At 59.7% G+C, this 25,598-nt stretch overlaps 1 protein-coding gene across 1 annotated transcript; it reads right to left on the bottom strand.

Annotated features, from left to right (window-relative positions):
- Positions 1 to 769: 769 nt before the first annotated feature.
- Positions 770 to 22,820, bottom strand: LOC110581125 (proline dehydrogenase 1, mitochondrial). Its single transcript, XM_021690864.1, has 14 exons — positions 22,539 to 22,820; positions 17,905 to 18,113; positions 12,547 to 12,581; positions 11,940 to 12,089; positions 10,394 to 10,458; positions 10,075 to 10,191; positions 9,582 to 9,661; positions 8,726 to 8,807; positions 7,212 to 7,304; positions 6,976 to 7,122; positions 5,935 to 6,110; positions 4,694 to 4,792; positions 1,215 to 1,303; positions 770 to 1,136 (listed from the first exon to the last, which is right to left on the bottom strand). Exons 1-14 carry the CDS (start codon positions 22,809 to 22,811, stop codon positions 949 to 951), a joined length of 1,803 nt encoding a protein of 600 aa, XP_021546539.1. The 5' UTR covers positions 22,812 to 22,820; the 3' UTR covers positions 770 to 948.
- Between the last annotated feature and the right edge of the window lie 2,778 nt (positions 22,821 to 25,598).

Below are 25,598 nucleotides of genomic sequence, written 5' to 3'. Positions count from 1 at the left end.
GAGGAATCAGCAGAGGCCCCCCACCCGCCCCTTTGTCACAGAGGCTCTCCCAGGGGCACCCCCTCTGGGGCTCCCTCATGGCGCAGCAGGCTCAGCCATACCCGGGGAAGCCTGGGGAAGCCCCAAGGGACTAGGACCGCATCTAGTCTGCTCGGGGAGGCTGGAGGCGGGGGCAGGCAGCCATCATGGGTCACGGGGCAGCTGGGGCGAGGGGCACAGAACAGTAGGAAGAGCCTGGGGGAGAGAGTCCCCAGGTAGAGAAGCACCAAGCCCACCCCTAGGAGCATCCTGTCTGCACTGGTCCGAGCCCAGGGGTGGGAGTGTCCAGCACCTGACCTAGCTGAATCTGTGATACACCCTGGAGGGAGGGATTGGGGGGTCCACCCCACCCACGGTGGGCCTGGCCCCCAGGGACACACGGTGCCAGAGAGGCAGGGCCATCAGCGCCACTCTGTCTTTGATGCTGACCCCACATGATGGTGCAAGGGAAAGAGCACTGCAGGCACGAAGTTAAGGGCTGCAGAAGTAGTGGTTTATTGACCAGGCCGGGTTCCCCAGCCTGGCGACTGCCCACCTGTTGGGCTCGGGGGGCGGGGGGCAGGGGGGGAGGTGGGCTAGATGAACCCTGGCAGAAAGTGGTCTTTCGGGTCCAAGGTCCTGGGGCCTGGCAGAGATGGGAGTCGTGCCCGCTTGTTCAGAGGCAGTTCTGGACAGTTCCCAGTGGCTCTGGCAGGCATCAGACACAGCCTGAGTGCCCACATCCTGAGCAGGGGCCAGAGGGGCGCTGAGGCCCCACTTCCAGCAGGTCTCAGGGGCATAAAAAGGTGAATCCACGTGAGGCTGGGGTTGGGCTATAGCTGTGCACCGGCCCAGGGGCCACGCAGAGCCCCACAGGGCAAGGGCTGGAGGCCGAGTCTGAAGGTGGATGACGATGGTAGCCCACGAACACTAGGCTGGACGGTGGCAAAGGTGGCCTGTGCGGAGCCTCCGCTTGAGCTCCTGCCACAGCAGCTGTCGCTCCCGCCAGGCGCCCTTCACAACGCCACTGTTCTCCAGGGCACGGCGGGACAGGTAGGGCAGCACCTCCATCACAGGGCCATAGGGCACATACTTGTACACGGGAAAGCCTGCCTGGCCTGTACACAGGCAGAAGCAGTGAGTCCCAGCCCTGGACAGCCAGCCCCACCACTGCTCCCCAGGGAGGCCTCTCTCACCTAGTGGGAAGCTGATCTGGTCGCACATGCCCAGTAGCTGTCCAAAGTATACCTGGCGATCGGCAGGGTACAAGCCCAGCTCCTCCATCCTATAGACAGAGTGTGGCAGGTGAGCCCCGCCGCGCCCCCACCCCCGACTGCCACTCCCAGATCCTCAAGCATACACTCTAGCCTCCATCCCCTGCAGTATGGGCATGGGTGTAGGCTCTGTGCTGCCCAAACCAGGCCTCTGCCCTGGTTCCCACCTTAGCCCGTGGCTACCAAGTTCTGTCCTCCCCCTTCCTCTGTGTGCTCTCTCCCTTCCCTCGTCTGTCCTGACCTCTGTTCTGGTACCCTGACCCAGCAAGGCAAGCCTGCCCCAAGGTGTGGCCTAGGGAGGCTCTCAGAGGCCCTCCCCTGCCCCATTTTGAGCTCCTCTGCTTCAGTGCCACATCCTCAGTCCCTCCACCCAACCGGGTCTCTTGTCCTCCCCTTGCTGGCTGCTCTGTCCCATAGAGCGGCACCAGCCACTGGTGACCACGGAGTCTTTAGAAGTCGGCTGGCCTAAACGGAGACGGGCTGCGAGTATTACACACAAATGGAATTTTGAAAACTGGAAAAAAGAATGCACTGTTTCTCTGAAATGCTGAATACAGGTAATATTTTGGGTATGTTGGGTTAACTGAAAGGTATTATTGAAATTAACTATCTTTTTTGTGTGGCTAGTGGAACATTTAGAATAGATGAGGCTCACGTTTCTATTAGCGCCGCTCAGATGTTGGGGTGGTGGCCCCCAACTCTGCCCAGCATCCTCTCTGTCCTCACACCTCCCCTTGTAGGATCTTACAAAAATTCCCAGGGTTTGAAATGTCTACTTGCTGAGGATTCCCACATTTTTTACCTCCAGCTTCCTGTATCCGCGTGTCCAGACTCAACATACCTGCACCAGCACTCTGGAACCTGCCCTCATCCACCTCCCTCCAGGGGCATGTTCAGCCTGGGTTCTCACACGCACCCAGGCTGTTGGCCAGGAGTGTGCTCCCCTGACATGAGGGTCATCACACAAGCCCTTTTCCTCCTTCCCTCAGAGTCTGGCTCCAGTGTGGGGGCCACCCAGTCTAAAGCAGGCCACAGTCTCTACCAGGTTGTCCTGGTCTCCGGTTTAGGTATCTCTGGGCCCCACTGGAACGTGAACCCTGTTAGAGCAGGGCTGCCTCCTGACTACTGGCGGTAGGGACATTCCGGTGGCTCCCGCAGTGACGGCTGCTGACCCCTCTCCGCACCCTCTGCCCTGTGACTGCAGCTCCCCGCCAGCAGATGGGGGCTCTCCACTGGCCATCTAGGCTGGGCCTCCTGACTTCCTCTGGCCAGCAGGACAATAGCAAATGTGACGTGGGCAGAGGCTTGCCCTCTCCAGGGCTTCTGGAAGCCTGAGACCGCCATGAGGCAAAGCCTGGCCTGGCCTACTGGAAACTGGACATGTGATGCAGTCCCCTTTGCTGATGCAGACCCAGTCGGGTGGAGGGACTGAGGATGTGCCAATGAATGAAGCCATTTAGGTCCAGTCAGGCCTCAGCTGACCACAGATGCAAGACAGGCCCCAGGCAAGGCCAGCAAAAGCAGCCCCCAGAGAGCCCAGCCCACCCTGCTGGCCCACGGGATACACTGCTGTTCAGGCCTCTGAGTTTGGGGTTGCTTTGCCACTTGGCCAAAGCTGACCCAAGCTGTTCAGACGGAGATCCCCGATGTGGCATCAGAGACCCACACCGCTTCCTCGGGGAGGGCCAGCCCAAGCTGCTGTGGGCTCCACAGAACCACGGACTGGGGGCTGAGCCTTCTCCACGATAGTGGTATTTGTGGAGCCTGGCGCAGGCCCAGGGGGCTATGAGAGAGGAGAGCGTGCTCAGAGGGTACTCCAGATGGGGGGAAGCCGTGTCCACTAAGATGGTGAAAACAGACATGTTGTGGGGGGAAGATTGAGAAGACAGGAGGAAGGGAGCCCTTCTGAGGACAGGTTATACCTCTCCGAGTCCCACTGTCCTGTGTGTAGCTGGTGTCTGAGTGGACTGTGATCCCTGCATTAGATGTGAGTGGCCAACAGAGCCGGCTGAGCGCGTAACTGAAACCTAGGAGGGCGCCACTTTCCACGCCGCTGACCCACACAGGGGCCAGCCACTGGGCAGGGCTGTGGGTTCCCAAGTGCTGGGCCGGGGGTGCGGGGAGGCTCTTGGTGTGCATCGTCTAGTGGAGGACCCTGGTGCCCGAGGGTTCAAGCTTTGATCAAGTTTCCATCACAGAGTAGTATCTTTAAGTCTAAGGGGAAAACAGGTTTTAAGATTTACAGCTCAATCAGGTGTTTGTTTTAGAAGTCAGGCTAGACCTATTTTTTTTTTTTTCCTTTTGCGCTGAGCGCAGAAGGTGCCCCTGGCCCTCTGACATCCAATGACAAGGATGGGGCATCCGAGGCAGGAAATGAGCACCTGGGAAGTCCCTAGGGATGCAGAGAAGGCGGAACAGCCCTGTCCAGCTGGGACTCCACTTGGCCCCCCACCCGTCCCACGGGAGCAGTCAGACCCGGCCCTGGCAGGGACTCTTGGGAGGGAGGCTCATCACAGTCTGCACTCAGCCCAGGTGGCACTGGTGGCCTCGGCGCTCTTGTCCCCACCCCATGGCCGTGACTGCTGCGCATGAGAAAGCACGGCTGTCAGCTGCAGTTGCGGGCTGTGTGAAAGCAGCGCCATCACAGGTGGAGAGGCAGCGCCTCGTCACTGAGTGGGTGTGGAGTGACCAGAGCGCGCTCATCAGGCCGCGCCCCGCCCTGGCTGTTCCTTCATCCCTCCTTCCCGGAGCCCGGCTCGGCCACAAGCCTCGGGCACCCTGCTCTGCTCCCGGGAAAGGCTGCCGCCGTGCTTTGTGTGGGGCCTCCGGCCCAGGAAGGTGGCGACTGGGGCTAGGACCCCCCTGCCGTGTGGTGCTGCCTGGGTGAAGATGGAGAACACAGAAACATGGTAATGACACTGGAATATTTAAGAATTTACTTCACCTTAGTCCTATATCTGACTTGTATGGATTCTACCAAAGTTTTGCTCCACAGGACAGGCATTTAAAGAGAAAACAGACTGTATTCAATTCCAAATGCAGTTTAAAGCGTTAAGAGAGATTATTGATAAACGAGGTGACACGCCAGAGGCCTCCCGAGGGGCGCTGACGTTACATACTGTATTTGTGCATTTCTGCAAGCACAAAGTTCAGTAAGCGCCTAAGGAAATTTAGCTTTTGAATTTGCAACTTTAATAAGTCAGGTATTAACTTTAAAAAGCAAAGTAACTACAAATCGCCTTTTTGCTCCTGCAGTGTCTGGGGGTGGGGGGCCTGCAGGACACTACAGCTGCCCTCCTGCTCCCCGCACAGACGTCACCCCGCGGCACAGGCTTCCACGGCCCTCGTCCCGAGCCCCTCCCCCACCGGGGAGCACCGCACAGCTGGGGGGGGGCGCCTACCTGCGCAGCGTGAAGCGAACTGTGTCCTCATTGTGGGAGGCCACCATTACTTTGGCCTTGGTGTTGTGCTTCAGCTCCTCCAGGACATAGTTGAGGCACCTGGGGGGAGTGCCACGTGAGCCCCAACCCGCAGGGGCCACAGGCAGGCCCAGGGCCGTCCAGCGAGCCCACTCCTCCCAAGCGTGGCCACAGCAGTAGGACCACGGCTGCACTTGACATTCCTCAGCACCTCGTGGCTAAGAAAGAAAACACGAGCAGCACCCAGGGCTAGACATGCGACGGGACTGGCTGGGGCACGGTGCCCCCGGCACGTGACACGTACGCCTTCGCTTCCGGGAAGGGGTCCACAAGGAAATCAAAGGCCTGGCGGGAGCGGGGGGCCTCCCCCCGCACGGTGTGAGGGGGCTACCGTCTGGCAGCGAAGGTGCATGTCCTGGACCCAGCAACTCGGCTGCTAGGAATGTGCCACAACCGTGTCCCTGCCCGTGAGTACGTGGGGACAAGGTGTGCTACGGGTCGCTACCGTCCTGACGGGGATGGGCATGCTGCTAGCCGCTGGGTTAACAGCGGGGGCCCTCACGCTGACACGGGGGCGTCCCGATGGGTGTTACCTGGAAAAGCAAGGGCACAGGGCTGAGTGCACAATGCCAAAGCCGAGGCGGGTACGCACATGCATACTCAGAAGCTCTGGGAAAGTAGCAGGGAACTGCCAGGGAGGACGCAGGAGCCAGGCAGACGCCAGGGGTCTGAATTTGCGACACACACACACAACCCCCTAGAGAGAGAACACACGCTCCGCCTGCCCCTGCTGCATGACAATGTTGGCAAGACAAACACACTAAAAGCAGATGCAGAACAGCTGATGACCCCGGTGTGTAATATGAAAAGCAAATGGGCTCTATACAAGTCAGGAGGGCCACCCGGGGCATCTCCCTTGTCCTAAGTGTCAACAAGAGCCAGCTGGCGGACCTGGGCCAGTTTAGTTTTATTCAGTAGGCTTTTCTGTACTAAAAATGCACCTTAATAGTTTTTGGAAAGAGTAGAACAACAGAGGATTCAAAAAATAAACACTAAGTTAAAAGCAGAGGAGATAATCAGTTCTGGCCTCAAGCATAAGTCTCACTCCTGCTCCCCCTTCAGATGGGCGTCTTGTGGGGTCAGTGCCAGCACCCCGGCCCTGTTTTCTCATTCCCCTGCCCAGGAAGCCATGAGGCCCTCGGGGCCAAGGAGGGCTGGCGCACCTGTGGTACATGGCATTGGTGGCCTCGTACGTAGGGTTAATGGGGTCCTCATAGCCAATCTCTGCGGCGCGGGTACGTTCCTGGGCCATATATGCACCCCGCACCAGCTTGGCCCCAAAGCACCAGCCCTCGCGGCGAGCCAGCTCCACGTCCAGGGTGACGTTGTCATAGGCGTCCTATGGGACCAGGGCCAAAAGTTGATGATGACCAGGATGAGGCCCCCTCCAGCCTGTGTCCCCTGAGGCCCAGGTGCTCCCAGGGTATAGTCACCGTGGGACACCAGGGCCAGCAGGAGCTGCCTGACCTGCGGGTGCTTAGGGGAGCTGGGAGACAATTAGGGGTGAGGAAGGCCCCTTGACCTCTGTCTCTTAGAAATGGGGATTCTTCTGGGTAGCCTGGGACAACCCTGTTGGGGGACAGACGAGGTGCCAGAAGCCATGGTGCACTCCAGAGTCTCCCTGGGCTGACGGTGCTGCATGCTACGGGCACCCGCCCGGGCCCCCCCCCCCCGCCATTCCCCCGCCCCCCCCACCGCTGGAGCCTTGACACCCATCCCACACCATTGTCTTCCAAATACCTGCCTGGTCCCAGAGCAGCCCAGCCCAGGTTCGTGCTCAGCAATCCCACCCTGAAGCACCCCGGGGCTCCCAGAGGTACATGCAAAATCCTGAGCAAGTCTTTCTGTGAGGAGGCAACCAGAAGTTGCCAGTCCCATGAACCATCTGATCCGATGGGACCCGAACTAAAAAATGGCAGGAAAAACCAGTGACGCGTGAGGCCTTCAAAATTTGGGGATTAAGGCACATGAAGCAGACCGTAAAAAGGCTCCTTCACCTTCCTCCTACCCCTCTACACCCGTCTGGGATCTGAGGCCCAGAGAAGGGGCCGGTACACAGCTGGAGACAGGGCCCTGGGCCTTTCTTCCTGCTCGGAGTCCATCATGCTCAGGTAGAGGCCTCTCCCCAACACCAGCACGGGACTTACACGAGGGGCCTCCGCTCACCCGAGGGCCGGCCGGGAGACGGCAGGCAGGGGCTGTACCTTGAGGTAGCACTGGTACGTGTTGAAGATGAGTGGCTTCCCTACATTGAACTTGCGCTGCATTTCCAGGGTCAGGCGGCTGATGGCCGGCTGGAAGTAGGTCTGCTCGGCGTCCACCATCAGCCGCACGCCCATCTCCGTGGCTTTCTAAGAGGTGCAGGGGTGGGACAGAGGGTTTGACCGGGGTCAGGTGAGACACGTGGCCCCCTCTCTGGGCACGCCCCAGGGTCCTCGACCTTGGCCAGGATGTCCATCCTCTGCAGCATCCTCGTCATCTGCAGCTCTTCGTCCTCAGTGAACCGTGACAGCAGAGGCTCCAGCTGTCCTGTCTGGGGCAGCATGTAGTCAGGCCGCAGCAGGGCTGTAAGCCCCCACCTCTCAAAGCCACCACGTCCCCTGCCCAAGGGCACCCTTCTCCCCCCCACCGCCATGTGCAGGGCCTACCAATACCCAGTGCATGGTCCCCAGGACCCGCAAGGCCACCTCATCCCCACCCCTTCCCCATTTTTTAGCAAAGATCAGTGCCCTGCCCTGAGGCCACCTGGCTACACGGCACCCCAGAACCTCGCTGCCAGCCAGCACCCTCTGACTCACAGGGCTAGCTGCCCCAGGTCAGGCCTGCACCCAAGGTATCTGCTCCCACAGCCTCCCAGGACCCTGGAAGGGGATCCCCCTTCTGCCCCCACACAACGGTAAGGAAATAACCCTTGGCCCATCCAATCACCCAGAAGGGTTCAGCCCCTAGCAAGGAGAGGGCTTGGAGGGAGAACGGCAATCGCAGGCAGACAGGGACAGCCTGCAGGAGACTGACAACACAGCAGCGGGGACAGAGGCACCATCCCCAGATGGTGGCTTTCGGGGAGGCAGCAGGTCGGCAGGGGTACCTATCCTGGAGGCCCACAGGGCACTGGGCCCTCTGCTAGCACCACATGCCCGCTAACCCCGCCCAGGGCACTCCCAGGGGGGCCCGGAGCATGCCCCTCTGTTGGCCCTCAGAGTCTCAGTTTGGGGGCTGGGCCCTCGGTCAGCTGGGCCCGGGGGCTTGTGGAGGCACTGTTTGCGGGATGTTTTCCCAAGGCGCTTCTGCTGCTTTACATCCAGCTTGAGGGGTGGTTTCAAACAGAGTGCAAAGTCCTGGCACCTCCCCCAGGCAGGAAGGGCAGGGAAGGGGGCTCTCATTCCCTGGTGAGAACGAGAACACAGGCTGGCCTAGTGACTTTTCACACAACTGGGCACAAGTGACGCCATGGGACATCTGGGGTGAGGCTGGAAAAGGTGACCATGCTTCCGCCCGGCTCTCAGGGGACACTCACCCTGGGAGCCCAGCCCCCGCATGGCGAGGAAGCCCCGCCCCACACGGCCAGCATCCACCACTGGCCATGTGAGTGGGGCCCCTCCACAATGAGCCCAGCTCCCAGCACCCTCTGAGAACAACTGCAAGGGAAACCCTGAGCTAGAACCACTAGAACTGGTCAGTCCAGAACTGCGATGCAGGACAACAGGATTACTGCCATTTCAGGCCACTGAGGTTTGGGACGACCCAGCATGCAAGGATAGAGGACGTGGGTCTCTGTCCCCCTCTGTGGGGCACTCAGGGACCTGTCCTCCTCCTCCGGACCACAGGGGTGTTGTGTGGCCAGGAAGGACGCTGGTCTCAGCCAGCTGTGTCCCCAGGGTGAGGGACAGGGAGCATTTCCCTTCTCAGCCTCGCACCCCAGTGCGACAGGGCTCAGGGGTGAGGGGTGGTCACCTGCATGTTAGGGACCACCAGGTGCTTGGAGAGCTCGGTCCTGCTGTCAATGAGGCTGCTCCAGTCCAGCAGGTCCAGGGTGCTGTGGGAGAAGCTGCATCAGCACGGGGTCACTAGGATCTGTCAGGGGGGCCCAGTCCCCAAACCAGCCCATGCCTTAAAAGAGCACCCCTAGCCCAACCCCCGCAAAACCCGCCTCAGTGTTCAGTTTTAAAAGACAGATAAAATGTTAACATTATCCTCTGTTTACAAAATGGAAACCAAAACCAGAATATTCTTGCATTGGGGCGGCGGCAGCTGCTAAAAACCCGGGGTGAACACCAAGGACACCATGGGCCATGTCAGGCTTGGGAAAGAGCCAAACATGGGAGGCCAGGAAGGAGGCAGACCCTGCATGTAACGGGACAGCTGCTACCCATGCCCCCAGGGGCCCTGGTGATCTCAGTCCCAGCTTCCAGACCCCTCAGAAAGAGGTGTGGGCCCCTCTAGGATCTCAGCTGCCCTGACCCTCAGCCTGCCTGCCATGTGGGCCCCAGGGAGGGCTGAGTGTGGCACCCTTACTCTAGGACCCAAATAATTCTGTGAGCGGCCCTGCCGGTTCAGGGGTGCTCCTACGCAGCTACAGTCTGGACTAGCCCTGGGCTAGCTGCGGCCCCGGCCCCGTGGACTCCAGGCCCCCTCCAGGCCCACGACTCCTGCTGTGTGTCTCGGGGCAAAGGTCCTTCAGCACTGTCACGCCAGGCCCATGCTCTCCAGGAGGGCAACCAGGACTGGGAGAAGCCGTTGGGGCTCTGCTGGAACCACGGCTGAATCAGGGCAGACACTCTGGAACTCCCAGCTCGGGGGCTACTCTTACCCAGACACGCCCAGGGTCTCCGCAGTGAACCAGTTCTCAATCTCCGTCCTGGAGGCGATGCCCATCTTTGCCACACTTTCCTTGAGAAGTAAGAAGCTGCCAGTCCCATGAACCCGCCCCAGCCCCGTTCGCTAACATTTCCTGCCCCCCCCCCAACATCCGCGTTGCTCTTTTGACTTTATTTTATTACACCATTAGTGCGAACAGGATACGGTTCTGGTTTGTGTTTCATTCCTACCTGTCCCTGATGCCCCTTCCTGGACCCAAAGCAGTACTCTGCCACCTGCAGGGCAAACCCCGCTCCTCGAACCCTCGCCCCCAGCATGTCCTTCCCAGCAGACCCCAGCTGCTGCTGTGTGGCGGGGGGCGGGGGGGGGCGGGGGGCGGGTGCTACAGGCCTCTGGGAACCCACCGCACACACTAACTGGCCGGGGCTCCTCCCCGAGCCCCCACAGTGCCCACCCACTCACACCCACCGGGCAAGGCTTCACACCTGCAGCACGGCCACCTCCAACTTCGTATCCATGGCAGCCAGACCAGCCTTCCCTTGCTCTGCAGCCATTTGGTGGAAGAATCGTCTCCACTTGGTCAGCACATCTGAGAACTGCAGCTGCAAGTGCAGGCCTGAGCCTCCCTCTCTGGCGCACGCCCAGCTTCCCGCCCCCAGGACCCCCGCAGAGCCCCTGGGCCCCCTCCTGGTTCCCTGTGTGCCTGGCTCCCAGCACCAATGTACCAGCACAGGAGCTTTCCCTTAATGTTCACAGCACCCCAAGTTCTCACAAACTCTGCACGTGGAAGGTTCTGGCACTTACCAGAAACTGAGGTCTCCCCAGTGCAGTGAGCTTGATAGCTGAGAAGCCATCATCACTGGCTCCGCCTGTCAGAAGCCACAGGAAGAACCATTAGGGCTCCAGAGGGGGACGAGGAGGACCAGGAGCCCGTGCCCAGAATCTGTGCCCCCCAGGAGTTAGACACATCTCACCAGACTCGTGACAGACTGCGAATGGCTGGCATGGCCCCCATTCCTACCAATTACCTATAGCAACACAGTCCTGGCTCTCCCTTCCAGATGGGCCCCAAGACCACCACGGAGTGGCACCAGCAGATCTCTCCTCCCTTCCCCACCCGGCTCTAGCACAGCACCGCACTTCCTGGACGGGCCTTCCGCTCCCCAGCATGCCTGCCTTACCCTCCCTGGAAGCAGCCCTAGTGGCAGCTTGGCCATCTCAGGCTAAGGTGGATGGCGCCAGGGGCCCCTGCCAGCCACCCAGCCCGCCCCCCCACCCTTGAACAGGAGGGGAGAGCCCACCAAGGAGCCACATATCCTGGGCTGGCTGGCTAACCACTTATGGGCAGAAGGACAATGTTCCTACTGAGCCCATGAATACACATGCGCACCCCACCTCGGAGGCGGGACAGGCAACTTGGCAGGGTTTATTAGCCACGTGGATCCAGGAAGTCGGTGGGCAAAGGAGCTGGCCCCTTCTGTCCCTGCCCCACGTCCTCTCCCATGCCACTGGCACCCCAGGCTGCCCACGGCGGGGGTGGGGGGGAGGAGGGGGGCAGGGGAGAGGAGGGGGGCAGGGGAAGGGTTCACAGAACGCAGAAACACCCAGCAGAACAGAGCATGGAACACAGCAGGTGCTCAACCCCACTCGCCCCTCTCCTCCCTTCCAGGAACCCACGACCCGTCCTCACTTCCGTGACCTTCGCTTCAGGCAGAGCAGGCACAGAGGCAAGGAGGCGCCCCTGCTCTGGACCCGCGTGGCCGAGTCTCTGCCTGACCACTGGCATCTCCCCAGCACCACTCTCAGAAGGCCGCTGCCGAGCACCACTCACTCCCACCCCTCCCAGTGTGCAGAAGGTAGAGTCCACGAATGGAAGGGCTGCGGGCCCACGCGGTGGGGCTGCGCTGTGGCTGGGGGAGTTCCCCCCGACTCGCCTCCTTTGGCGAGCGCTCCACCCAGAGGCCAGGTGCGGAGGAGTCCTCCGTGGCACCAGCTCCTGGAACAGCGTAGCTGCCAAACCCAAGTGCCACGTGTGGCTAGGCTCGAGCCCCTGACCGGGATGGAAGGCTGCTCAGCCTGCGGACAGCTGGGCACTGGTATCCGGGAAGAGGCAGGAGGCGCCGGGCTCCTTGCGCAGGGCTGGGCTCAGGCGTGACCCCGGTATGACCTGAGCCCAGCCTATGGCTTCCCCAGTGTCACCCACAGTCATCCTCATGACTGTCCGGGCCACCTAGAGAGGAAGCCCCAGGCGAGTGCTCCAGCCTGGCCTCGCTTTCACCCATCAGCATCTCCACACGTAGGGGTTGGCCCTCCCCGGCAGGTGCACAGCCAGCAAAGCGCAGGGCCCCACCTGCAGCCTCGATGCAGCGCAAGAATGTCTCCATGTGGCTGTCACACTTGGCTTCACTGGCATAGAAGTAGGTGCGGGCGCTGACGACACCATCCCTGCGGTCTCCAAAGGCCCGGTGGGCCTGGTACTGCTTCTCCCTCTTACTCGTACCTGGAGGGGCAGGTACACGGCCTGAGCACACAGAGGCTGTGTGCTGTGCTCCGCTCCCACCCAGCTCTGGGCAAACACAGGGCTTCCCCGGCATCCGGCAAGGCCTGCTGATGGCCCACAGCCCCCTGCCCTCGGCGCTGGCTCCTTGGCGGCCACGGCCTCCCTGCACTGTGTTGCCCACCACTCCCTGCTCCTACACTCACTGTTCCTTCTCCCTGGCTGAGCCCTAGTCACATGGAACAGGGTTTGCCACTGAGGGCCAAGGGGACCAGGACCCCCGGGAGCAGCCTGAGGATGTCGGCAGACTTGGAGCAATGGCCTGGGTGCACACAGGGGGGAGCCCTGGCCCCAAGTCTCGCCTGTGCCCTTGAACCAAGGTCTCCCGAGGAGGGGTTGGGGGCGGGGGAGGGGACAGGTAGAGAGAGTATTTGTTCCTGAATAGCCTTCTCTTACTCACCACTGCCCTCCCTCTCTACAGCAGACGTACAGGACCTGTGTGAAGGAAGAAGAGGGTGAGGGTCGGTCACGCCACCTCAGGCTGCAAGTGACAAGCATGGGTTCCCTTTGAGCAGGCAGAGGTGAGAGGAAGCCAGACGCTGAGCCCTGACCCTGACCTGACAAGGAGGGCTGTAGGAGAAGGGCTGGGGTAGCCCGGGCAGGTGAGAGTGACTCATGTGCCCCACCTCCCTCCTCACCCACCCACCGCAGGCCTGCAGGGTCACCTCCCCTGAGCAGGGTGGGGCAGCAGCCTCACGGACCGGCCTGGCCCACAGGCTCTACACCTTGGAGAAGCCTCAGAGTCCTTACAGGTAGGTGAGGAGTGAGTAAAACTAGCCGACAGCCCAAGGCACGGAATAGGTGCTTGAAGAAAGCTGGCTATGCGGGCATTCCTTCTGAAGGAAAGACAGAGCCTCGGGGCCAGTCAGGGCTGATAAGGAATGGACCCGGGCAACAGCCAGCGCACAAAACTCCTGAAGTTGCTCTGCTCTATGCACCCCCTACATCCAGGCCCCTCCAACCGCCAGGAGCCCCAGGCCGGGCTCTGGGCTCCTGCCCGCGCGCACGGCTGGCCCCACCTTCAGCCACTGCCTGCCAGCCCCCTGCCTCCGTCTCGCCCCTTAGGTGTGTCTTCCAAGCAACAGCCAGAATTTTTCTTTTAAAACCAAGTCCTCCCATCACACCCGAGTAACACCCCCAGTCCTCATGAGGACAGGACAGTGAGGCCAGCCTGAGACCATGGTTGCTTCTGCCCCCGCTCAGGCTCAGCCCAGCCGCCCTGGCCTCGCACCTGACACAGAGGTAGAAGTAAGTGCACCTGCGGTGGTCTCAAGCCGAGTCAGAGGGCCAAGGCAGCTTTTGACCTCCGTGCTCCTACAGCAAGTCGGGGGCTGCTGGCCACCCTCCAAGGAGCCCTCCCTTGGGACCCTGGCTCTTGTGTGACCCCAGGGCCCATATCTGGCGATTCTGAGCCAGGATGCCCAGGTCAGGACCCAGGAGTCCCAGTAGCTGGGCCAGCCCACAGAGGCTGGGGGCTCCACGTCCTGCTGCACAGCCCACAAGGCCCCAACCCGGGGACAGGGGCCACTTCATGGCAACTAGACACATGCGCTTGATGTACAGAAGAAAAGAGGGTGAGGTGTCACTGTGTGACAATATTTGACTCTGTAACATGAGCGAGGGGTCGGCCCACACAACAGCATCCCCGCTGGGAACAAGGTGCACCTGTAAGACCAGCCCCAGGCTGTGGCCCAGGTACAACCAGGCAAAAGCCCGACTCGGGCCCCACCATCTACACTGAGGCGTGGGTATCGTCAGCAAGGATGGTGGCTGCTGGGGACTCGGGCCTGCTTTGGAACCACACAGCCCATGGCTCAGAGAAACAGGAGTATCCTCTCGAAGGTTCCTGCCTTCTAGGCAGGCCGCATTCCATTCACGTGGGAAACCATTATTGAAAAGGCCCCCCGTGGCCCAGCACTGTGTAAGGATCCTGCTCAACACCCCTCAGCGGGCCTATCCACCATCCAAGCCCCAGCCAGGCTCCAAAGGCACAGGGAGCATGGGCCACTCGCTTCCTCACCGCCAGCAGGCCCAGCAGGGGAAGCAGAGACTGCAGCTGTCTCCATCGCTGAGCCCCCTGACCGGACGGCAAGCACTTTAGCATTGACCGAGCAGAGGAACCGGGCTGGCGGTACTGCCGTGTGGTCAGGGCACAGAGGCCTGTCTCCAGGCAGACGGCACCAGCAAGGATCAGGGTCACACTCTCAACCAGGCCCGGCGGGTGGGTCACGAGAAGACCAAGATGGCAGCAGCCAGGCGCAGTGGAGGGGAGGGAAGGTCATGTCACCAGTGGGGAGAGGAAGAACCCTGGGAGCGCGCGACACACACACACACACACACACACACACACACACACACACTTGCAAAGCCCAGGATGTGGAAGAGGGAAGAGAGTGCGCCCAGGGGCGGAGGGCAGAGGAGGGGGAACACCGGAACACCAGAGGCCCAGGGGAGAGGCGGCAGGAAGGCCCCGACCATCCCCTTGGCTGCCTCCAAGCTCAGCTCGCTGCACTGGGGGATTTGTTGGCTGGCTGCCTTTTAGAAAAAAGCAGAAAGTGAGGAGAGCTAGTGAGGGCTCTCGCAGTGGGGAAATGCAGGTGGCAGGGGGGAGTGATGTGCAGAGAAGCCCAATGGAGCTCATTCCCATCTGCACACCTACCTCCCTGGCCCCCCAGGCCCTGACTCCAGGCAGCACCCAAGTCCTCTGCACCCTTTGCACCACCAGTCCCAGAAGAGCTGCCACCACCCTGGGGCTCTACCTCCAGCCAGCCCTGGGTCTGCATAGCCAAGACAGATGCACCTGCCATCCACACTGTCCCTGGGTGTCCTCATCAGAGCCAATCAGCCCCTTATCCCCACAGCTCTCAGCCTGCTGCGGAGATCCTGTGGGGCTCCTCTCCTAGAGCCAGGGCCCCAGCCTCTGCCTTCTACCAGGTGTTCTGGGAAACACCATCCCACCCCAGCCCTAGATGGCTACTTTCTCCCTCCAGCACCTACAGCCTCCCACCTCCTGCTTCCTACCCCAGGGAACCCTTCGTGGGCCCCCTACTCAGACCCTCGGGAGGCCTGCTGGGCGTCCTGTGCGTTCAGACAACCTCCATCCTTTCTGTGTCTCACACGGTTATGCCCAGGGCAGGCCCGGCACCACCTGTACCCTCCCTGCCCCAACTCCTGGGGCCTTCATTTGGGGTGGTGGCCTCTATATCACTCCCCAGAGCAGGGTCTATGGGCCTCATGACAAGATTAGCGAGACAGACCTCTGCCCCCCGCCCCCCAGGACACAGCAGCAGTTCTCTGCACGGGGGCTGTGTGGACGGGGGCTGCATGGTTTGGAGCCACTCCCGACCAAGAACACCCAGGAAGCCAGGCAGGCAATTTGACAGTATAGATGTTCTGCCCCCTCAGCCCAGGCCTCTCCAAAGGCACTGGGCCACCTGGCAGCAGAGCCAGGCATGAGTCTTGGACACCTGCCCCTGACATCGGAGGGTGGTCACCATGTTAGGATGGGAGGGAGCAACACTCACGTCCCAAAGCCCACCAAGCGGGGCTCCTAGAGCATCGGGGGCGCAAACATCAGGGTGGCCCTGGGGCACAGGCGCCTTGGCTCCACTACAGGGCAAGGCCGGCCCACCTCCCGATGCTCCCCCTGCAGAACAGGCAGGAAGCCAGCCAGATCACCCCGGGAAAGGAGTCTTCCGAGCAGAGGGAGAAAATGCCATTGTGAAACCACTCAGCCCTCAATGGAGAAACACAGCAGGGCCACAGAGCTCATTAGCCATTCAACAGGCAGCCCCACTAGGAATACACAGAGGGGTGCCAAACTGGAGAACCCCGCCTTTAAGACAGCAAATGGCTAGGCAGGGGCTGGGTTCCCCAGGCCAATCCGCTGCCACTGTGGCTGCTTGGCTTGGACATTCCGTTCCCAGGGCAGGAGCCTCATGTGATGCCTTTCTCCTTCCTCCCCCCGCCTCTTGTCCCCAGGCCAGAGCAAACACTCCAGCCTGAGACAGGACAGGTTACTCAGCAGGCTTGTCCCAAGCCTCACGTAGTGAGGCACAGCTGCTGTCAGAACTTAGGGTCCCAAAGGCAAGCAAAGGCCTGACACGGAGAGCTGCAGGTACCAGCGTAAGAACCGGGCATTTTGGGGCACCTGGGTGGCTCCGTCGTTAAGTGTCTGCCTTCAGCTCAGGTCATGATCCCGGGGTCCTGGGATCGAGCCCCGCATCGGGCTCCCTGCTCAGCAGGAAGCCTGCTTCTCCCTCTCCCACTCCCCCTGCTTGTGTTCCCTCTCTAGCTGTCTCTCTCTCTCTCTGTCAAATAAATAAAATAAAATCTTTAAAAAAAAAAAAAAAAAGAACCGGGCATTTTGCAAAGAAAGGGCTGGTCTTGCCTGGATCTCCTGTGCGGCCACCTCCCCAGGAAAGCAGAGGGTGGTCTCATTCTCTAATTTTGTTCTGTGGCCCAGAAGGGTGGGTCAGGGAGGTACCCATCTGTCCCCAGGCTCACTGCCCAGAGAACAGGTTCTGCAGCAAGTTGGTGACCTCCGGAAGAGGCCCTAGGCCAGCCTGCCACACTGCTCCTGGCTGCCATTCCCTTCTGGGACCCCTGGGTATGCACCAGGCCTGGCAGGCTCCACACTCACCAGGCAAAGCCCACCTGCTGATTAGAAAACCCTCCCAGGAGGGGCACCTGGGTGGCTCAGTTGGGTAAGCACCTGCCTTCAGCTCAGGTCATGATCCCAGAGTCCTGGGATCGAGCCCCACATCGGGCTCCCTGCTCAACGGGGAGTCTGTTTCTCCCTCTCCTTCTGCGCCCCCCCTCCCTGGCTCATGCTCTCTCTCTCTCTCTCTAATAAATAAATAAAGTCTTTAAAAAAGGGGGGTGGGGCGCCTGGCTGGCTCAGTTGGTTAAGCGTCTGCCTTCGGCTCAGGTCATGATCCCAGGGTCCTGGGATCGAGCCCCACATCGGGCTCCCTGCTCAGCGGGAAGCCTGCTTCTCCCTCTCCCACTCCCCCTGCTTGTGTTCCCTCTCTCGCTGTGTCTCTCTCTGTCAAATAAATTAATTTAAAAATAAAAATAAAAATAAAAATACATTAAAAAAGAAAAGAAAATTTAGAAAATTAAAGAAAATTTAAAAAAAAAAAAAAAAAAGAAAAGAAAACCCTCCCAGGAGCTAGGCAAGGGTGAGGCAGTGGGCCCCTGTCCAGCAGGTTAGCAACCCCTCTAAAGAGATGCTTTAGCACATCAGGAAGCCACAGCACCTCCTACACCAGGGTCAGCAAACATCTTTTGTAAATGCTCAGGTAGCATCTATCTTCAGCCTTGTGGGCCATACGGCACCTGCCACAGCTACTCAACTCTGCCCCTCTAGGGCAAAGGTGGTTTGAATTTCATATCCTTTTCATATATCACAAAATATTATTCTTGTTTTGTTTCAGCCATTTAAAAAAGTATCAACCAATCTCAGCTTGCAGACCACACAAAACCAGGCAGGTGGGCCACACTGGGCTGTGGACTGTAGTTTGCCGTCCCCAATCCCTGCCCCTCCTCCAGCCTTGTGCACACAAGACCTTTTATGAAAGCCCAGAGCTGTCATTCTCACAGAACAAAACTGCAAGAACCCCAGGCAGAACCCAGGAGGGCCGCTGGTAAGCAGGCTGACCAAGCTCTCCTAGCCTTGGGGGGCCTCCACCCAGCCCAGCCCCAGCTGGCCCCAGGACGCTTTGGGGTGGCGACCAGATGCCCAGGTGGGCCTTACTCCATCTCCTTGCGCTCAGCCTCCTCAGGGCTCAGATCCTCTTCCACCCCGTAGTCCAGGATGGAGCCCACTCCGAATGCCCTGTTGTGCCGGATCAGGGGCCGGATGGACTCCTGGTCCTCGCCGGCCACAAACTGCCCGTAGAAGGTCATCTTCATCAGCTTTTCGAACAGCCTTTGCCCCAGAAGTCTCCTGGTGAGATGGAGCAGCTGAAAGACAGAAGGAAGGGGATCTCCTGGCTGCCCGGCCTCCCCTGTCCCCAGCAGGACACCCTTGTTCCCCCACCCCCTTCGCTCCAGCCATAAAGCCTTGACACACTCTCCTCCCCAGGGCCAAACCCGACTCCCGGCCTTGGTTTAACAGTGGACACCACTGGCAGCAGCCTGCTTCTCAGCCTGTAGCTACTGTCAATCCACTCCTCATGAAGGGCAGAGGTCCCAGTGCCCACCCCCCACCCCCGCCAACAGCCACTCACCTCCCTGCCCTGCACACTCACAGGTGACCCCAGTGGCACACAGTGGCTGCCCGACCATCACTTGATGGATAAAGAAATGAACAGCAGGTCTCTCTCGGAATAGCAGCAGGTGTGTTCATCATAACATTCTCTGTGTCCACACCTCAGTGGGTTATGCCGGCTAGGAGGAGGATTTGGTACAACTTTCTAGCAGGCGAGCACCCAGATTTCTCAATGTTTTGTTCACTGCTTATTCCAAGTCCCTCAAACAGTGCCTGGCAAGGGGCCGGCCCTCCAGTGGCTGCTGAGCAGATGAACACATGCTAAATTCAGAAGGAGTCTAACTTCAGCTGGAGCAAGCCTTAGGCTAACAATAAGCCAGGTGAGCATCTACAGAGTCTGTCAGATGAGAGCCCATTGTGGGACCAGTGGGGACTCAGTACAGTCATCCAGGGCCACAGCAGACCCACAACTCGAGTGGATGTGCCCCGGGGGAAGACAGCTGCCCATAAACCACTCAGCTTTCTCCTCCAATCACATTTTGCCACATCCCCAATTTCTGCCATCACTCATTCCAAGTCCTGAGCTGCTGCTTTGTGCCCAGTATAATTCTAGGCTAAACAAAACTGATAAGGAGCTTACATCCTAGCAGGGGAGAGAGCAAGGCACCTCCACAAGTGATTCAGAACAGGGGTGAGGGAGTGATGGGTGGGAGATGTTTGCTAACTTAGATCCGGCGGGGAGGTGGCTTGCCAAGGCATGGAGGTGGCATGGAGTCCCTACAGTGCGACAGCCAGGGCAGGAAGGAATGAGGACAGTGGAGTCCCCTGAGGCTAGAAGGGAATGGTGCTGGGAGGGCATATCTGCCACCTGTCTGGGAATTCCTGTGTGTCCACTGTCCCCCACACTTAGCTCCAAGACAGAAGAAGCCTGAGGTCTGTCAAACCCAATTGATAAAAGAGCCCCTTTTGTGAGGAACATCTCTTGGGATCAGGGCTGCAGGGAACAATCTCTAATCTAAGCAGAAGTATGAGCAAATCAAACACCTTCAACCCCAAACCAATCCCGAGCAGCCCCACACTGGCCAGAAGGGAGACATACCTAGAATCGCAGGTTGGTGCTTGGTGGGGGCGCCGCAGGGCGTCCAGAGGACAAGGGTCTCTGGGTCATCCCCTCTGCCTTGCCACAGCCTCTCTGCAGCACCTGGCTTCATTGCATCTCATTGTTTTTATAAAGAGGATGAGAAATGGAAAATGAAAGCCTGACAAGGGAGAATGGGGCAGGCTGCCTTGGCCCCACACAGCCAGGGCCAGCGGATTCCAGTCAGGGAATCTATGGGCCAGAGCGGCCTTGCTAGAGGAAAAGCCGGATCTTGATTAGATCAAAGATCACCCCAGGGGTAGGTGGGGCAGAATCGGACACCTGAAAACCATCATCTGGCTCTGGAAAACCCCTGACATCGAACGGGTCAGCTCTGAGAACTGTCAGGAACCACTGCATGTGGAAAGGGGCCAGCCATCTACTCTCAGGCCAGCAAATTTTCCTGCCCGGGGCCACACGGTAAATAATGTAGGCTGCACAGGCCACGTGGTCACAGTCGTAACTACTCAACCCTGCACGTGAAGCACGAAAGTAGCCACAGTCAACATTAATCAAAGAAGCAGGAGCAAGGCAGATGTGGAATATGGCCCAGGGGAGTCCGGGGCTGGTAACCTCCCACAAAGCCTGCACTTCGCACTGACCAGCTCCCCAAGGGGAGGCGGGGCTCAGAGGGGAGGGCAGGCAAGGCCACCCGGGGCACGGAGCCAGTCACTCACCCTCTCACTCTGGCAAAAGGAAGCCAGCCCATCAGAGAGGGCTATGGAAGCACACGGGGCAGGACTGGCAATTCTAAAGCTAACTCCAGAGCAAAGCCATCCCTTGAAAAATATCCTGGCATCAGGTGTATCCCTGGGTAGCACAGCCTAAGATGAAGGCAGCCCCCACTCTTCTCCAGGTGGGGGCATCCTTCGTGGGTTTAGAAACTTGCCCCACGAACACATTACTTGTTTCCACTGTAAAAGACTCAAACAGATGTGTGCAGGGCAAGGAGGGGTAAAGCCAGTTCTCTCTCCTCCCTGTCCCCCAAGGCCACCATCACCATCCATCCTGTCCCCTTCCTTTTCTGTTACCCCCTTCTGCACTGGCCTACACCCAAGCACAGAAGCCTTTGTCATGGAAGACCTGAGTTTTCTAAACCCTTATCTTTTGGCAAGGAAGGGACCCTACCGGGTCCCAAACCAATGCAGCAGCTCAAACAGGGCTCCTTCAGGCTGACACTCCCTGGGAACAGATTTGATGATCCCCAACTGCCCCCGCAAGTGCTGCACAGACCCGCACCGCTCAGCAGGAGGAATTTCCACCCCAGGCCAGAGGACAAGGTAAGCACTGGTTCTGGTGAGCAGCCCACAACCCTGCAGCCGGGCCCCTGCCCCATTTCCCCATTTCCTCCAGTGCCACGCACCAAGGCCACTGACACCAGTGTGACCACTAGCAATGTTGTGGTGGAACAGGTCCCACAGGGGGCACACAGAGCGCCGTTAGTGGGCTCCCCGAAGGCGTCCTCAGGGCACAGGTCGGACAGGAGGGAAGGCTGGGAGAAGCCTCCATGCCTCCCAGCACCCACGGTGGTCCCTGCACCCCAGCACTTGCTGGCACTTGGACAGTGGTCACCCACAGTACCCGACGGTCTCCAGCTCTGCTGGCTTCTCCTCTGGCTTTGATCCCAAGAAAGCAAGCTCGGTGCTGAGATGGGAGAAATAGGGCCTGGCTGGCTCCAAGCCTTCACTCCCTCCCTTCCAGCCACATGGCGGTAGGCGGGGCTCCTGCACCACTCCGGCCCCACGCATCCCAGTCCCACCCAGCAGTCCCATCATGCCCGACCGCAGGAGCCAGGTCCCTGTCCTTGCCCTCCACAGAGACCTCACAGCCAGCCATTCCCTCCCCTAGTCGGTCCCGCCCCCCCAGCTGCCTCCTCCCTCCTGACCACTGCACCTCTAGACTTGCTGCTCCTTTCAGGCTGCCCCTCGGACGTTGGTGCTCCCCAAAGGGCTCTTATCACGTTCACCCTCCCACCAGGTTCCTTGACCCCTGAGTGTCACTTTCCATCCTCCTCTCCAGTTGGCCTGGGCACTCCACAGCCACAAATTTGCCACAGGGCATCCAAGTCTATCACAAACACAGATGGCTTCCCAGGAGCCTCCACATCTCCAGTTCGGCCCCTTCCTCCTCTGCATTCCCCTCCCACCATCAGTCCCAGGCTGCATCTGAGTAAAACTTTTGGAGACCCAGTCCAACACTCTGCTGGCCTCACAGTCCCCTCAGACCCCTCCCGACTCTGACTTTGTGGACTGTACCCTCACTTCCCACCCACCGTGGTTTCACCTTCACCTAAGCCTGAAGTGTGACTTGGTGCTCTTCTTTGGACCAGCCTCCCCAGCCTCCTCCAGGGGCCAAGGAAGGCAGTACCATACACTCAGCACAGTCTCACTTGAGAAATCGCCACCACCCACATGAAGAGCCTTCCAGACCCTTAGCACCAACAACTGCACCCTTACAAACTGTTCCCAGGATCACCTTGAAAAACTGTCTTTCCCACACGTCCAGACTGACAGTGGCTGAGACGGTTCTTTTTACTTCCCCAAAGCACTCACACTTTTCACAAGTTACTATGTTGAAGTAATAAAAGTTGTAGTTCAAGTAACTTCCCATTTTCCCCAACACTGTTCCGAACGGCTCTGTCTAGTCACATCTTCTGAGAACTCGGAGTTCCCAGGCCATGAGCCTTTCAATACCACTAAGACTTCCGTCTGGGCAACATGGAAGACACTCCATTTCAATTTCAGGTGGCAACTATGCATTACTGCAAGCAGCATATAGCTTAAAAATTCAGAAACTGGTCTTCGTTTTCAGTTAGTGGTAACTGGCATAACCGGAAAATTCACGACACCCAAAAGGGAATGCAGGAAACAACTCCCTTCCTGACTTCTCGGCTACCAGCGATGCTCAAGGGGCTCCCGCTCTACAGTAAAACTTCATGAAGGTTCCGGGAACACACAGAGGATCCGGCGCGTGCCCCTGCTTGCGCGCCGCGATGCGCACCTACCCACCTGCCCGCCCACCCACCTGCCTACCCGCGCACCTGCTCGTGGTGCGCCAGCAGCGCGGGAGAGGCGCACAGGCGCAGCACCAGCAAGCCGCGCACCAGCTCCCAGCTGCGCCGGCTGCGGTACGCCTCTTGAGTGTTGCCGAAGTCCACGACGGGCACCGGCGGCCGCGCGGCCTCGGCGGCCCCGCATCCTGGCACTGCCTGCCGCCCTGCAGCAACCTGCTCCCGAGCCGCCGGCGCGGTGGACAGCGGGGCGAGGCGGGGAGTGCCGGCGCACAACACAGAAACGATGCGCCTCAGAGCCATAGCGGGGTGTCTGCCCGCTCCACGGCTGCTTAAGTACTCCCCTCCGGCCCCGCCCCTCCCCGCCCCGCCGGCTCCGCCCCGCGCTCAGCCGCGCCCTCTCCCCGGTAGACCCCGCCCCACGCCTTGAGCCACGCCTTCCCGTGGGGAGGCCCCGCCCCGCGCCTCGCGCCGCGTCTTCTGAAGAAGTCCCGCCTCGCCCCAGGGCCCGCGCCTTCGGTCCGAGAAACCGCGCTTCGCACCCTGAGCCGCGCCCTCTCCTCGGGAGACCGCGCCCCGCGCCCTTAAGCCAGACCCTCAAGTTGGGAGGCCCTGAGCCGCGACCTCTCCTTGGGAGGCCCCTCCCCGTCCTAGGATCCGAGCCTCCTTGCTAGGAAAAGCCCGCCCCGCGCTCCGAGTCGCGCCCACTCCTAGTGAGGCCCCGCCCTGCCCCAGTACCCCAGCCCCCTGCTAGGAAAAGCGCGCCCGGCGCCCCCCGCGGCTCCGTCTCCTCAGGAGGCCTCGCCCCGCCCTGCCTTAGGACCGTGGCCCTCCGCTGGGGAGGCCCCGCCCCGCGCTCCGAGCCGCGCCCTCTCCCAAGGAGGCCGGACCCCTGCGAGTTCCCGATTGCAGCGCGTTCTGTGGCCGCCTCGGCCACACAGCGGCGCCAAGCGCGCCTGAAACCCCCCTTCTCAGCCTGTGGCCACATCCCCGAAAGAGACCCTGTCGCCTTGGCTGCTTATCCCCGGCTCCATCTTTCCCCTAGGAGACCCCGCGCCTCCCGGGACCGGATACGCCACCAGGCGTGCGATCTCCCCCTGGGTTTCCCGGGTCTCTAGGCTGGCCCTATGGGTCCGGAGCCTGCGCGTCAGCGCCATCGCACACCTGCGCAGCCGGGCTCCTCCGCTGAGGCGGGGAGGGTGTAGAAGTCTGCAAGGCCGGAAGGCGATGCCCCTTCTCCTGCACAGGGGCGTTTGGGAAGCCGTCCTTCCTCATTCCTAGGCCTATGGCGCGAGCGTGGGAAGGAGGCTCCTTAGGGGCTTGCCCAGTTCTGTTCTCTCCGTCTTCCCAGTCCCACCACCAACCCAACGCACAGGCACGGACCTCCAAGTTCCCCTTGGAACCCCTGCAGCCCCCACGGTTCCTACCCCGAGCCTCCCCTTCAGGCCCTCAGTGCTGCTGCCGTTGGGGCTGACAGCAAAGCCATCCGCTTTGTCACCTCCCTCAGGCCTCCCTTCACACCTAAAAGCCTTCCCGCTCTCTGCCCCTCTGCCTCCGATGCCCATCCTTCCAACATCGTGGGTGACCTGCCAACGAAGCTCCAGATAGCATCTCCAGGGAGGGACCTGCCTTGACTGCCAACCATAGCACCCTCTTCCCTATGACTCACCCCTTGGCCCCTCCTACATCTCATCAGGATATTCGGGCACCCCCACAGGTGCTGGGTCTGACTGTGGGTGGCAGCCTCGCTCAGCCTCACTCACCTGGTTCGCCTGGCTCACTATGTGCTTCATGCATTTTGGTGCTTTGGATGCCCTGTTCGGGACATACCCATTCGGCACTGTTGACTTTTGGGACTGAATAACTCTTTGTTTTGGGGCGGCTCTGTGCATTGCAAGATAGTTATCAGGCTCCTTGACCTCTACCGACCCGATGCCTGTAGGATCCTTCCCCCCAGACCTTATGGTTCCCTGGGGGACACCATCACCACTGCTCTAGGTTGAGGGAGGCTATCCGAGGCAGTCATGGTTTTTCTGCCCCGCTCTTGCTCTTGTTGGGGTTGAAGAGGAAAAAAAGGGAGAGACAAAAGAGACAGGTGAGCCAAGGCCTAGAGGCAGGAACTCAGGGGTCCCTTCAGCAGCTTAGAAATTTAGCTCACCAAGAGCAGGTCAGCCTGGCAGCTGGCCGTGGCCACCAGACTCCCCCTTTTTCCTTTCACGGATAATCTTCCCTCCTCCTGAACACCCTTCAGGGGCTCTCTGCTGCCATCATGACAAAGCTGCATGGCTCAGTCTAGTTCATCCACCATCAGCAGCCGGGTACCTGCCCACACCCACCATGCCTCTCTCACCCACGCTGGTCATTTTGCCAGCCCCCCCTCTGAGCTCCAGGCCGCTGTTTGCATGTTGCTCTCGGGTACCTGTCCTTCCCCCGCACCCCAGATTCCTTCCTTCTACTCCTCAGGGTCAGTTTGGCAGGCATGTCCCCGGCTACAACTCCCTCTTCTTGCATTAGTTGCTGGCTTTAAATCTTAAAAATAAAGCTTGCAGTTATTTTACACACACACACACAAAAATGGGTTTATTCGGGAATAGCAGAGAATTGCAATTCAGGACAGGGAAGATGTGGCAAAACCATAGGCAAGTTGGGAGAACAAAGGAACAGAATGCTCTTTTATAGAGGAGAGGGAGGAATTTGGAAGGAACAGTTATAAACCAAAAAAGTCCTTTGGAATAAACAGGGAGTCTGAAGTATAGTGGCTTTTCATTGGCTGAGCTGTGACAGTCTCATTAGCTGGTGGTTGCTGGAGGAGGAGAAAAACCTTTCTCCTGCTGGCAAACTGAAGCAGCTAAAGCGCCCGGACTTGCAGCAAGCAGCTGTTCCTGTTGGGCGTGGGAGCTCCCCCTGCTGGCTTCCTGACTCCATTTCTAAACCACTTTCCGTTTTATTAATTTTCACACTGGTGACCCTGCATGCAGAGTCCCAGCCATCTGCCCTGTTCCCCACACTGCCTCCTTAATGTGTCTTTATTGAATGAAGGAAGGAGCGAGCATGTGTGATGTGGGAAATTTGACCTCAGGCTCTAGGCTG

Source organism: Neomonachus schauinslandi, chromosome 14, assembly GCF_002201575.2.
Source record: "Neomonachus schauinslandi chromosome 14, ASM220157v2, whole genome shotgun sequence".
NCBI classification, from domain to species: Eukaryota; Metazoa; Chordata; class Mammalia; order Carnivora; family Phocidae; genus Neomonachus; species Neomonachus schauinslandi.
The sequence above is the reverse complement of the archived record's forward strand: the minus strand, read 5'-3'. Positions and strand labels throughout refer to the sequence as shown.